Source organism: Stegostoma tigrinum, chromosome 1 (assembly GCF_030684315.1).
Source record: "Stegostoma tigrinum isolate sSteTig4 chromosome 1, sSteTig4.hap1, whole genome shotgun sequence".
NCBI classification, from domain to species: Eukaryota; Metazoa; Chordata; class Chondrichthyes; order Orectolobiformes; family Stegostomatidae; genus Stegostoma; species Stegostoma tigrinum.
This window is the reverse complement of record NC_081354.1, coordinates 138448193-138463035: the sequence shown is the minus strand read 5'-3', so window position 1 is coordinate 138463035 and position 14843 is coordinate 138448193. Positions and strand designations below refer to the sequence as shown.

General features: G+C 40.2%; 1 protein-coding gene across 2 annotated transcripts in view; it reads right to left on the bottom strand.

Moving 5' to 3' along the window:
* The window catches only part of LOC125450659 (probable E3 ubiquitin-protein ligase HERC1), a 235586-nt gene that overhangs the window by 204682 nt on the left and 16061 nt on the right, over positions 1-14843 (bottom strand). For both annotated transcript variants that reach the window (XM_059648883.1, XM_059648890.1), the window contains exons 4-5: positions 6599-6778; positions 3335-3646 (exon numbers count right to left, since the gene is read on the bottom strand). In XM_059648883.1, the coding sequence (XP_059504866.1) occupies positions 3335-3646; positions 6599-6778 (492 nt within the window). The remainder of the gene's footprint in view (positions 1-3334; positions 3647-6598; positions 6779-14843) is intronic.

The following is a 14843-nucleotide window of genomic DNA, read 5'->3' as shown; positions in this document are numbered from 1 at the left end:
TCAATACTGGCTACCTCAATCTGGAGGTCACTGGCAACTACACAGATCAACAATTACCAGGAGCTGTTCTCTCGATGCCAAAATCAGCACCAAGTTGCCATGATGCAGGTATGACATCAAATTTGAAAAGCTAAAAAAGTGTGAAAAGCTAAAAAAGTGTGACCAGCAAACTGAAATTAAAAAATTTCATGTGAACTAAGTATGTGTTCTCAACGCATTCCTTTTCAGAAGTGAGGAACCAAGCTACGAAAACAGATTGAATAACTTGTACCTCCAGACTCATACAAATATTGGGCACCTCCTGACAAAATGGAGTGCTGAATATAGAAGATCACCAGTATTCAGTGATCCCCAGCACGTCTGTCCTCCCAAGTAGGCAGTGGCCCCCATTGTTCAGGTCATACACGCTGAATAGATGATTGCAACATTCTCTCCAAGAACTACAGAGGTGAGTTGATACATGGGAACTCGTCATTGCTGACCACAGCACCTGGCTGCAAGCAGTTAGCAAAGGTGTGGAAACAGCATAGGATAAATAAATAACAAGGTTGGAAATGACCACACATTGTGGAAACCAGGGCCTGCAAAGAGGAACAAACATCACCTGACCTCAGGCAACACTGACCAACTGAGCTTGTTATAGAGGGGACTGTATTCACGAAATGGCCTCTACAGCCACAACAGATGAAGCTCAGTCCAGTAGAGACATACTAACTGGTCACATTTCGTCCTCTTCCAAGACAGAGGGACGGCATCAAGAAAATCATAAAAAGGTTCAAAAGAACTTTCTACATTGGCATATCTCCAGTCTAAACTGGAAAGAAGAATCGCTGGATCTGGTTCAGAGCACTGAGGTGCAGTGCAAGTGTCTGTAGAACAGTAAGGGATCAGAGCCCAGTACAGCAGAAAACCTAGATTAAATATGGTGAAAGACAAGAAGTAGTCTGCAGTCAAAATACTAAGTGGAGGAAGGCTGATTTCAGTGGGGTCAGAATGAAGTTGTTTGTGGTAAACCTGCATAAAAGAATGTCAACCAAACTTGTGAAAGAACAACTGGCTAAGTCTTTAAAGAGGAGATAATTTGGTTATTTTCTGACAACTGGAATGGGTAAGTCAACCAAAGCTAGAGCCTTGAGGGCAATGAATGACAGAGGTTAAGACGAACTTGAAAGAAAAAAGGAAATGCATGACATTTGCCAGCTGACAAGTAAAAGGTGGAATATAGAATGCTCAACAAGGAAGTAGAAAGCAAATATGGAGAGGTAAATACAGAAAACAGGAAGGGGGGTAAATTTCTTAGAAGAGAATCCAAAAGTCTTTTGTACATTTATAAAACAGTAAAAAGAATATCAACAGAAGGTCAATGTTCAATCAATATTTTGCCTAAAACTTCACAGTGGAGGACACAAGTGCCATCCCAATAGTAACAGGTGATGAAGAGGTCAAATTTGGTTTTAAGAAAGGGATATGCATAGGAGGCAGAGGCTTGACAGGCCCAATAAATAAGTACTTAGATACAGGAGTAGTATCAGAGGATTAGAGAGCAGAAACATTGTGCCCTTGTAAACAAAAAATGCTAGAATAAAACCAGTATCTACAGGCCAGTCAGCCAAAAAAAATGCCGGAGAACCTGAAGAGGACGAACAGCATATGTGGAGAGGGAAACAGGATCAGGAGGCTGTTTCGTAGAGCAATATGTTGGGGAACCAGCCAAGGAACAAGCTATTCTGGACTTGGTATTATGTGGTGACATGCGGTTACTTAGAGCCCACAGTAAGGATCCTCTGGGGAATAATAATCATAGGATGTTGGAATTTCAAATTCAGTTGGAGGGTAAGAAACTGGGCTCTCACACAAGCATTCTGGAATTAAATAAAAATAATTACACAGGCACAAGGAATGATTTGGCCCTAGAGAACTGGGCAGGAAGACTAAAGGATAGGACAGTGACGAACAGTAGCAGGTGTTCAAGGAAATATTCAACTTCTCCTGACTAAAACAAAGATTGTTAGGGGAAGGAATAACATGCACGGCTAAGAAAGGAACTAAAGATAGCAAAGATGAAAACTGAGGCATATCATACTGCAAAGGCCAGTCGCAGTCTGGAAGACTGGGAAACGTTTAAAGATCTCTAAACATTTGCTAAAACTGTAATAAGTGCAAAGGTAAATTATGAAAGAAAACTAGTGAAAAATAAAGAAAAAAGGACAGCTAGAGCTTTTATAAGTATAAACAGGAACAGAGTGGTTAAGTGAGTGTTGGTTCACTGGATGATGAGACTGAGGAGTCAGTCGTGGGGAAACACAAATTGTGGACACACTAAAATATTTTGCCTCAACTTTCACAATGGAGGATACAAATACTGTGCCAAATGTTACAGAAAGTGAGGAGCTTAAAACAAAGGAAAAATTACCATGCAAATTACTGGGGCTGAATGCAGAGAAGTCTCTGGGGCCTGATGGCCTACATAAGGTCTTAAAAGAAGTGGCAGCAGAGATAGTGAATCCATTGGTTATAATATTCCATAATTTTCTGATTTGGGAAGGGTTCCAGTGGATTGGAAAAATGCTAACATAACACCCTCAAATAAAAGGGGTTTGGTGGAAAGTAGGAAAAATAAACAAGTTAGTTTAAAAAGTCATTTGGAAATTGTTAGAATCCAGGAAGTAATAACAGGACATTTAGAAAGTCAAACCCATTGGAATCAGCATGGCTTTAAAGAAGAGTAAATTGTGTTTGACTAAATTGTTACATCTTTGAAGAACTTGAACAAGCAAAGTGGATAATGGGGGATATCTGGACTTTCAGAAGGGATGGGATATGGTGTCATACAAAAGGTAATACACAAGATCAGATCACATGGGATTGGGAGTAAATTAAAAGCTTGGGTAGACGCTTGGCTAACCAACAAAAGCAGACAGACAGTCAGGATAAATGAATCTTATAAAATATAGCTAGTGGATTGCCAAAAGGTTTAGTCCTTCAGTTTCAATGATTTAATCTATAGTCGAGGCAGAAAGTACTGTGGTCAAATTTGCAGATGAAACTAAAATAGATGGGAAAAGTTAAGTTCCACTGCCTGACAGAGTGGTAGAACCAAATTAAACTGTGAGAAGGAGGTAGGATAAACACTGAAAGGAAAAATAAAATTACAGGAGCAACTGCTCAAGCAGTGTGAACAGCGCAGACCTGATAAGTTAAACAAGCCAACTTTCTGTTCTGTAACCATTCTAATGATTTTATAAAAGGCACCTTGTTCAAATCTATGTCAGTTGTAGAAATAAGTAAAAAGAGAGACATTTTCTTAAATGTCACTTTTCTTTTTAGCCAGTACCTTTCCTAATAATGGTCCTTGAATCAGTTTGGGATATTTCTGTGTTGCGCTATTTCCATGTCCAAGTTTCCCATAGTCGCCATCTCCCCAGCTGAATATATCTCCTTCTGCAGTTACTGCTAGCGTGTGCCCATCTGAACCTTTTGAGGATGAAATTTTACGAATGCTGCGATGTGGTTCAAATGTGAGCTTTTTCGGTGCCGACTGATTATTTGAGTCACCAAGTCCAAGTCTGCCATAGCTACCTTTTCCACAAGCCTTTACAGAACCATCTTCTGAAACTGCAAATGTGCAGTACTGTCCAGCTTCAATCTGCAAAAAAGAGATTACTGACGAGAGTTTTCTAAAGACTTCAGACAAAAAAAAACTTATATAAACAGCAACTACAGTCAAAAAGGAGTTTCCAGAAACTTATTAAACTTTGATTCTAAAAAGGAGAATACATCTAGTTAACAACATTATAACAAATTTCAAACATGATAAGCTGTTTTCTCTTTGTGACCTCTGTATCCCTCTTTTCTCCATTGAAACAAGTTGTGAAATGTGGTCTTAAGTAAAGCAGTGAAACAAAGTTAAATCCCTACTGAAACAACAGATTGTTAAATTAAAGACACAGTCTAAAAAAAATTAAGATAAATGAAGGAGGTCATGCAGCTGCCAATGAGCCAAGAGTAGATACAATGTGCATCCCCCAGAAGTGCTGAGAATATTGGCTTGCAAACAGTTGTGCTTTTTATTATTTTTAGGTCCAGAGCGAGAGATAGATAGCAATTCAAGAAGAGAAAATCAGCATTTCTACCAGAATGCATGTCATTCACACTGCCATGGCTTTGAGAGGGGAGGGTTCTAAGATAGCTCTCAGAACTCTCAAACAAAATCAGTGTTCCAGGCTGTGGGAGACGGAGGCTACAGGCAGCAACATGCTCTAGCTCACCAGGCAGGAATGCAGATGGGAGCTTGCCCTTGGATTAAAGGCCAGGTTCATGAGGAACAAAAGTAAGGCTGAAAAATTCCTCAGCTTGCACTGAAGAAAAAAAAAATCTCCAGAAGAGAAAAACCTCAAAGCAAAAGACAATTCACAGGTTTAAAAATTCTAGATAGAGAAATGAAAACAGCAGAGGTAAACCCTCAAAAGCTAACCTCGAACTGCTGACTAGGGAGCACTCAATGTTACTTTAAGGGCAACGTACTGTACATCCGTGAATACCTTTCTGGTTGTGGCAAAAGAAAAGGAGGAAAGTCCTGTTTTGTGGTTTAATATAAGTTTCCTGTTGTGTAGTCGAATTTTTTGTTCTTAATACTATAAAAATCTTTAAAGCATAAAATTTTATCATGTTTTCCTTTCAGCTATTAACTGGAAGTTCAACTTTCTTCATAAAGTTATCATTCCCTAATGAGATCATGATATCTTGTCCAAGAGTTAAGAAATGGAGAAGTAATTGCCAGTCAGTCCAGGTAATTCCTCTCGTTTGCATTTACCAGCTTTTAAAGATTTCTTCTTGTGCATTACAAAGCTAATCTTAGTATGATTTCTAAAGTTATGCTGCAGCAGATTCATGATAAGTGTTGGGGCGTGTTGAGTCAGGGAACAAAACCTACATGGATAGCAAATTGACTGAAAATGATTAGAAAGCAAAGTGGAAGGGTAAAAGTGTGGTTGTTCAGATTGGTGAAAGGTAAAAAGCGATGTTCTGCAAGGACCAGTGCTGGAACTATTGTTATTCTTAAATTAGGTTAGACATTTGAACGTAGCAAAAATTATTAAATTTGAGGCCGACATCAACTAGCAATCTACAGCTAACAATAAGGAAGCCAACACAATACAAGCATTAGAAAAGTTTAGAAAATTTGCAAAACAATAACTGACAAATTAACTTTAGCAAGAGATATATCAAAGTGGATATAATTTGGAAGAAAAATACAAATATCACCTGCATCTTAGCAAAAAAAAAATCTTGACTGGTAAAGCAAACAAGCACAATTCTGTCTAATGACAATAGTTTTATTCAAATATCAGATGTAAATCTGCAAGCATTTTTAAATTTATTCATGGGATGTGGGCATCATTGGCTAGGCCAGCATTTATTACCCATCCCCAGATGCCCTTGAGAATGTGGTGATGAGACACCTTCTAGAGCCACTGCATTTTGATGCTCTTAGAGAGTACCAGGCCTCTTCCCTGCAACACTGAAGGAATAGCGATATGTTTCCATGTCAGGCTGGTGAATGACTTTGTAGGGAACTTGCAGCTGGTCACATTCCCAAGCATTTGCTGTCCTTGCAGATGGTAGAGCTTGTGGGTTTGAAAGATTTTGTCTAAAAAGCCCTGGAGAATTTCTGCAGTGCATCTTGTAGACAGTGGACACTGCTGCTACTGACCATTAGAGATGGAAGGTTGAATGTTTGTCAATGTGATGCCAATCAGGTAAGGTATATTATCCGAGATAGTAGGCAAGCTTTGAGTGTTGCTGGAACTGTACCCATCCAGGCAATGGGGAACATTCCATACATTCATGACTTTTGCCCTGTAGATGGTAGGCAGGCTTTGGGGAGTCAGATGAGTGCCTGCAAGATTCCTAGCCCCAGACCTGCCCTTGTAGACAAGAATTTTAAGTCCAGTCCAGTTTAATTTCTGGTCAATGATAATCTACCAAAACAGGCACCAGAAATACAATTTTAATTAAAAACAAACCCCTAAAATACAATGAAATAAACTGAAATGAAGGCTGAAATGATTAACAAAGGGACCCAAGGTATTTACACAGTTTCAATTTGAGTGCAGCAAATGTATTGATCCAATTTAAATAGCTGACCAAATACCAAGATATAGTTCCAGAACAGTAAAGTCAAATTCTGTAGAGGCAGTTAAACACAAGTTTTAAAAAGGATTTCATCCTGCAAACGATCTCTTCCTGCAATAATCAAATACATCAGATTTATAGACTTATGTCAAACATGGCAGTGTCATTATCCAAACAATTTTATCCACCTGCCGTAAAGTAGGATGTTGGTAATAAAACTGGCAACAGCTAGGAGGTAGATTTGAAAAAGAAATATCATTAAATAATATAGATATAGTGAAATGTAATCATTATACCGGCAAAACAAAAGGAAATAAAATAGTACAAATCCATTGTTCAAGTCATGAACATCTTTATAAATCATATCTTAAAAAGAAGCTGCTACAGAATGTCTTCATTTTAGGTCCAAACAGTGGCATAATTATTTATTAATAAATTAATCAACAATTCTCCTCTTCATTACCGTCTGCGCATTAGCAAATCCGTGTGCTAACTTAGGTTGTAAAATTTTCTCCAGTGTCCCTTCTGCCAACTGATGACTACTGTTACTGCCCCAAACATACACTGCGCTCGTTTCGCTGTCATGGCTTTGAGAGTTCTGAGAACTGGTGCTGCATAGGCAGTCTAAGGCTAACCTGCAAACCTTTGGATAAAGAAAGCATATAGATTAGAATAAAATAACACTTACTTGAGAATCCAATATATTTAACACTACCTGTGTCATGTAACTATTCATTGTTCAATAGAAAGAATCTTGCATTATGAATATCATATTAATATAAATATTAATTCTCTCCCACATTTCCAGTATTATAAAACAAATTTTAACCATCACTAAGTTTTAGTGGATCATTTGACCAGAGAATATTTCCAAACTTGAGCCTCTCTGGCATCCGTTTCTGCACCTCTTGCATAGGTCATTGTGTTTGCATAGTCAGCCACAGATTTGTACTTGTAAAGCTCCACTGCCCTGGACTTCCCAAAATCACTGTCAAAATATTATCCTAATCAGTTACAGAATGATTACAGCTCAGTAGGAGGCCATTTGGTCTGGCATGCTCACTGTCTACTCTCTGAAAGAGCAACTCACCTACATCTTGTCCACAATCTTTTCCCCAATGCCCTGCAAATATTTTTGCTTCAGATAATTATATAATTCTCATTTGAAGATCACTACTACAGGCTCTCAAGCTGTGCATTTCAGATCCAAATTTCATTCCAGATATGAACCACTGTAAAAAAAAGTTGGCCCCCATGCTGTAAATCTTTCTCTACTCACCTTAAAAATATGTCCCCTAGTTTTGAATTCCGCACCCCAGGAAAAAGACCCTTGCTATTCAGCTTATCTACGCCCCTCATAATTTTATAAGTATCAGCAAGGTTATCCCTCAATCTCCAATGCTCCAGTGAACTACGCCCCAGCCTTCTATTTCTATATCTCAAGCCCTGGATTCCCAGTAAAATCCCAGTAATATTTTTCTGAACCCTCTCTAGTTTAATAATATCCTTCGTATACAGAATGACCAGAACTGCGCACAGTATGCCAGAAGAGGCCTCATCAACATCCTATACAACCTGAACATGACGATCCAACTCCTACACCCAAAGGTCTGCGCAATGAAGGCAAGTGTGCTAAACCCTTTCTTAACCACCCTATGAACCTAAGACACAAACTTTGAACAATTATGTACCTGAACCTCGAGATCTCTGTTCGATAGCACTACCCAGGGCCCTACCATTAATTGTATAAGTCCAGCTCTTGTTTGATTTACCAAAATGCCACATTCCACATTTATCCAAATTAAACCCTATTTGCTACTCTTCAGCCAACTAACACTCAATTTAGATTCCACTATGGCCACTCAACCCGACCTTGCTGTAACCTTGGTCCAAATATGGACAGAAGTAGTGAACTCCAGGGATGAGATGAAAGTGGCTTCCATCAACACCAAGACAGTGATTGACAGAGTATGGCATCAAAGAGTTATGGCAAAACTGAAGTCAATGGAAATCAGGGAAACTCTCTACCATTTGAAACCATGCTTGAAACAAAGGAAGATGGTGCATGTTGTTGGAGGGTAATCATCTCAGACAGAGGATGTCATAGCAGGATTTCCATGGGGCAATGTCAAAGGCTTAACCATCTTGAGCTGCTTCAATGATGTCCTTTACAGTGCAAGGGACTTGGGCTCGGTTCCGCTCTCAGGCGACTGCCTATGTGCAGTTTGCACATTCTCCATGTGTTTGGACTGTGGGAGGAAACCCACACAAAAAGTGTACATGTTAGGTGGACTGGCCACGCTAAATTGCCTGTAGTGTGCAGGGATATGCAGGCGAGGTGGATTAGCCATGGGAAATGCAGGGTCACAGGGACAGGGTGGGATATTCTTCAGAAGGTTGGTATTGACTCGATGGGCCAAATGGCCTGCTCCCATACTGTAGGGATTCTGTGATTCTCTAAAGGTCCAAGATGGGAATATTTTCCGATGTTTACCACCCATTTATGAATTCTCTGATGACTTGTGATGCCTGAGACAATCCATAGACACCTGCAGCAAGGCCTGCACCACCTCCAGGCTTTACCCCATAGTGCGTCCCATGCCACACAAGCGTCAAGCAAAGGCCATCTCTAACAGGAGACCATCTATCTCCCTTTGACATCCAACAACATTGCCATTGCTAAATTCCTCCACCAGTCAATATTGATCTAAAACTGAATTAAACCAGCTATACGATTATTGTGGCTGTAACAGCAGACTAGACTCGAAACATTATCGGAGTTTCCTCTAATGCAACTAGAAACCTCTTCAAATAAGGGGATCAAAGCTGGGCACAATACCACACGAGATCTCATTAATGCCTTGAACAGTTGTAGCAACATTTCCCTACTTTTTAAGCAATAAATGCCAAAATTTTATGTGCTTTCTTTATTACCTGCTGTACCTGATTCCTAATTGTCTGCAACTCATGCATGAGGATACCCAGATCCCTCTGCACTGAAGCACTCTGAAGTTTTTCAACATTTACAAAGCAAGTGGTCTTTCTATCAAAATGGATAACCTCACACTTTGCCATATTAAACTTCACCTGTCAAATTTTGGCCAAATCACCTATTAACCTGTTCTCCCACCTGGGATCTGTGGACAAGCACCCCAAGATCTCGGTGCCTCTCTGAGCTTCCTGATGTCTTCCCATTCATTCGAGCACTCCTCTGCCGCAATACTTCTTCCAAAGTGCGTCACAAAGCATTAGGTTTACAGGGAAAACTTCTGAAGACAAGATTCAATGAGTGGACTATACAAGGTAATTAAGAACATCAGAAAAGTGAATTCTGGCTACCACTACAGATCAGATCAGGAGGAAAAACATTAGTTGCGCAGATTAACATTTTGAATTGATTCTGCTGTAGCCATCAAGCTAAGCAACAGTGACCACAATTTGATTGAATTTTATGTCAAGTTTGAAAAGAAGAATGGGTTTAAGACTAAAACTTAAATAAGGACAATTATGTAGAAATTAAAGCTAAACTAGCCAACGCAGATTGAACTAAGGGATGGTTTGAGATAGAGTGGCAAATATTTAAGGGGCCATTTCGGAACACTCAAGTGATTACATTCCCAATATCAAGGAAAATTCTACAGCGGAAAAACTACCTCAGTGGTTAGAGAAATGAGGGAAAGCATCAACCTAAGGAAGAAGTGGCAGTCAGAATATAAAAATCAGCAGAAAATGAATAAAAGGTTTAGTCAGTTTGAAGAAAGATTGTAAGGGAAAGCTAGCTATAAATGTAAAAACGATTACCAAGAATCTCTACAGGTAGATATAAAACAAGTACATTTAAAAGTAGTGAAAAGGGAGTGTTGGACCTCTAAGCGAGAATGGAAAGGTGAGATAATAAATAAGCAAGCAAATGAAATTAACAAAACTTATAGACCGGTAAGTCTCACGTCTGTCGTCTGCAAGGTGTTAGAAAGGATTCTGAGGGATAAGATTTATGACCATCTGGAAGAGCATGGCTTGATCAAATACAGTCAACACGGCTTTGTGAGGGGTAGGTCATGCCTTACAAACCTTATCGAGTTTTTTGAGGATGTGACTAGTAAGGTTGATGAGGGTCAAGCTGTGGATGTGGTGTATATGGACTTCAGTAAGGCATTTGATAAGGTTCCCCATGGAAGGCTCATTCAGAAGGTCAGGAGGAATGGGATACAGGGGAACTTAGCTGCTTGGATACAGAATTGGCTGGCCAACAGAAGACAGCGAGTGGTAGTAGAAGGAAAATATTCTGCCTGGAAGTCAGTGGTGAGTGGGGTTCCACAGGGCTCTGTCCTTGGGCCTCTACTGTTTGTAATTTTTATTAATGACTTGGACGAGGGAATTGAAGGATGGGTCAGCAAGTTTGCAGACGACACAAAGGTCGGAGGTGTCGTTGACAGTGTAGAGGGCTGTTGTAGGCTGCAGCGGGACATTGACAGGATGCAGAGATGGGCTGAGAGGTGGCAGATGGAGTTCAACCTGGATAAATGCGAGGTGATGCATTTTGGAAGGTCGAATTTGAAAGCTGAGTACAGGATTAAGGATAGGATTCTTGGCAGCGTGGAGGAACAGAGGGATCTTGGTGTGCAGATACATAGATCCCTTAAAATGGCCACCCAAGTGGACAGGGTTGTTAAGAAAGCATATGGTGTTTTGGCTTTCATTAACAGGGGGATTGAGTTTAAGAGTCGTGAGATCTTGTTGCAGCTCTATAAAACTTTGGTTAGACCGCACTTGGAATACTGCGTCCAGTTCTGGGCGCCCTATTATAGGAAAGATGTGGATGCTTTGGAGAGGGTTCAGAGGAGGTTTACCAGGATGCTGCCTGGACTGGAGGGCTTATCTTATGAAGAGAGGTTGACTGAGCTCGGTCTCTTTTCATTGGAGAAAAGGAGGAGGAGAGGGGACCTAATTGAGGTATACAAGATAATGAGAGGCATAGATAGAGTCGATAGCCAGAGACTATTTCCCAGGGCAGAAATGGCTAGCACGAGGGGTCATAGTTTTAAGCTGGTTGGTGGAAAGTATAGAGGGGATGTCAGAGGCAGGTTCTTTACGCAGAGAGTTGTGAGAACATGGAATGCGTTGCCAGCAGCAGTTGTGGAAGCAAGGTCATTGGGGTCATTTAAGAGACTGCTGGACATGCATATGGTCACAGAAATTTGAGGGTGCATCCATGAGGATCAATGGTCGGCACAACATTGTGGGCTGAAGGGCCTGTTCTGTGCTGTACTGTTCTATGTTCTATGTTCTATGTTCTTAAGTCTTGACAGGGGATACAAAAAAAAATTCCAGTAATTGTTGCCATTTCAGGAGGTAGAAGGGAAGACAGGGACTTTACAAAATTAGTAACGAGGGAAGCAACACAAAGCAGATTGATGGAGTTGAGGGCTCATGACTCTGGTGCATCCTGGGGAGCCATTCTCAAGAAGAGTCACTGGTCCTGAAATATTAACTTTGCTTTCTATCCACAGATGTTGCCAAACGTTCTGAGTTTTTCCTAGCTATTTCTAATTTTGTCATTTCCGGCATCTGCAATTCCCTAGGTCAAGAAAGGTTATATTCGCTGTCGAAAGAACCTTTCTGTTCATGAAAGGTCATAAAAACAGATAACTTCAGGCCAGTTAGCTTGACATTTGTTGTGGGGAAAACATTCGAAGCTAAAAAAAAAGACGTTATAGCTACACGCTTACAAAAATGCAAGGTATTTGGGAAAAGTTGGTCTAGCTCCATGAAGGAGAAGCTATATTTAAATCAAATAATTAGACTTATTTGAAGTAGTAACATGGGTTGTTGATCCACAGAAGTCGGTAAATGTACTATATTTGGGTTCCAGAAGGCATTTGATAAGACGTTACAACAAATGTAACTGTTGAAATTAAAAGGTCTTGATGTAAGGGATAATATTAGTCTCGATAGACTATTGGCTAGCTATCAGAAAACTGATACACACAATAGGTTTTCTGTGATTGGTTGAATGTGATGAGTGGAGCCTGCAAGGATTGGTGCTGAGGCCGCAACGTTTTACAATTTACGTCAATATTTTAGACGAGTGGTGCAAAGGCATGATGGCTAAATTTGCAGATGACACAAAGATAGATAGGAAAGTATGTTGAGAAGAAGGTATGCAGAAGGATATAAATGGGTTGAGTAATTGGATGGAAGAGTCAGGGGTAAATGGGAGTATGGAATTTGATGCACAATCAGCCACGACCTTATAGAATCACAGAGCAGGCTTGGGGTCCAAAAGGTCTATTTCTGTTCTTGGTTTGTATGGACGAAACATGTCAGTTAATAAGAATATAGTTGATAAATGGAGACAGTGAGTGTAAGATAGAAAAATATTTAGACAATTCACAAAGTTCTTACTGTGCAATTTGCCAATTTTGAAATATTGGGTCAATGACACACTTAGAGTTCTTACTTAAGAGTTTAGTAAATCCTAAGGATCTACTAAGATTATATATTTTGAGTTCAAGAAATTCTGTAACAACAAACCAAGATGTACAACTCTAGGTAGGTATGATGTGGATAAAGGGGCATCTACATAAATGATAGTAATGTTGTTTTATTAAGATCCAGAAAAACAAAGCAGTACATTTCAGAGATAATGGGAACTGCAGATGCTGGAGAATTCCAAGATAATAAAATGTGAGGCTGGATGAACACAGCAGGCCCAGCAGCATCTCAGGAGCACAAAAGCTGACGTTTCGGACCTAGACCCTTCATCAGAGAGGGGGATGGGGAGAGGGAACTGGAATAAATAGGGAGAGAGGGGGAGCCGGACCGAAGATGGAGAGAAAAGAAGATAGGTGGAGAGAGTACTGGTATTCCCAGTTCCCTCTCCCCATCCCCCTCTCGGATGAAGGGTCTAGGCCCGAAACGTCAGCTTTTGTGCTCCTGAGATGCTGCTTGGCCTGCTGTGTTCATCCAGCCTCACATTTTATTATCTTGGAATTCTCCAGCATCTGCAGTTCCCATTATCTCTGATACTATTTTAACCTCACTGCGAAGCCTCTTCCAGGGATGCCTAACCTGAAGAAGTTACCCTCCTCCCTCCGGACCAACCTCAGGGAATCTCTCTCCCATTGCAACTCTCTTGTAATCTCTTCGGCCTTGAAACTGCTCGACACCTTTGTCCCCCTACAACCACACATCAACGAATACCAGTACTCTCTCCACCTATCTTCTTTTCTCTCCATCTTCAGTCCGCCTCCCCCTCTCTCCCTATTTATTCCAGTTCCCTCTCCCCATCCCCCTCTCTGATAAAGGGTCTAGGCCCGAAACGTCAGCTTTTGTGCTCCTGAGATGCTGCTTGGCCTGCTGTGTTCATCCAGCCTCACATTTTATTATCTCAGTACATTTCATTGGCACACCAAACACCACCTTCAACATTCACTTCCTCTATTATTGACACAAAATGGCAGCAACGTGTACTATGTACATGATGCACTGCAACAATTCAACAAGGCTTCTTTGACAACACTTCAAATTTACAATGTCTACCACCTTAAAGGATAAGAGCAACAGATGCATGGCACCATCACAACCTGCAATTTCCCCTCCAACCCACACACTATCTGATTTAGAACCGTACCTCTGCTCTTCCACTGTCACTGGGTCAAAAATCCTAGAACTCCTCCTCTAATCACACTAAGGTTATAGCTACACAATATGGATAAATGTGATTCAAGGCAGCAGCTCAATCACCTTCTCAAGGGCAATCACAATAATCAATAAACATTGAAACAGTTAGAGATGACTACAATCCAGGATTAATTTTAAAATTGCTGAAGGGTCTTGACAGGCCAGACAGAGGTCATTTCTCCTGAATTTTGAATTTATAAGAGGCAAGTATTAGGATTTGGGGTTGTTTATTTAGAATTGATACGATAAATTTCTTCAATCAGAAGTTTATGAACCTTTGGAACTCTCGACTCTGGAAATTTGTGCATGTTTGAGCTGAATTTCCTCAAAGCTGTGACATAAGATTGTTTGGTCTCTCAAGGAATTAAAAGATATTCATAGAATCCCTACAGTGTGAAAACAGGCTCTTTGGCCCAACAAGTCCACACTGACCCACAGAATCCCACCCAGACTGATTCCCCAAACTATCTAAACTACCTATTGGGAGGAAGTAGAAAAAAAAATGGTGTTGAAGCAGAAAATGAAGAGAGATTACACTGCAAAGCAAGCAGAATCAGGAGGACCACACAGTCTCACCCAGGTTCTATTTTCTTAGATCTTGTACATGAAGCTCAAACTTGTAAATTTTGTATAATAGTGGCCCTGACAATTCCACAATTGCAATTTTGCCACTCGTGTCTATTAGTATTAAATTATTTGACTACTTTGAATTTCAAAGATTTGAAAACCATAAGTAATGGTGGATGAACAGCCATGGAAGAGTAAAATAGATTACCTAGGAATGAATAAATTCAGCCAATGTATCTCCAATAAATGCAAATGGGAAGACTGTACCATGAACTAATTAATTAGACAAAGTTATTACAGAATTTGGGGAATGAGAGAGCTCTGAATGCATCAATCTTCTCACTTTGCACTGCCACACTTTAGGCACTTCCTCCAAAAGGTTCTACTTTCCATTACACTTTTGTCTGCAGTGTGAAGAGATTCCCACGAATCTTTCAACAACAATTGCTGTTGCACAA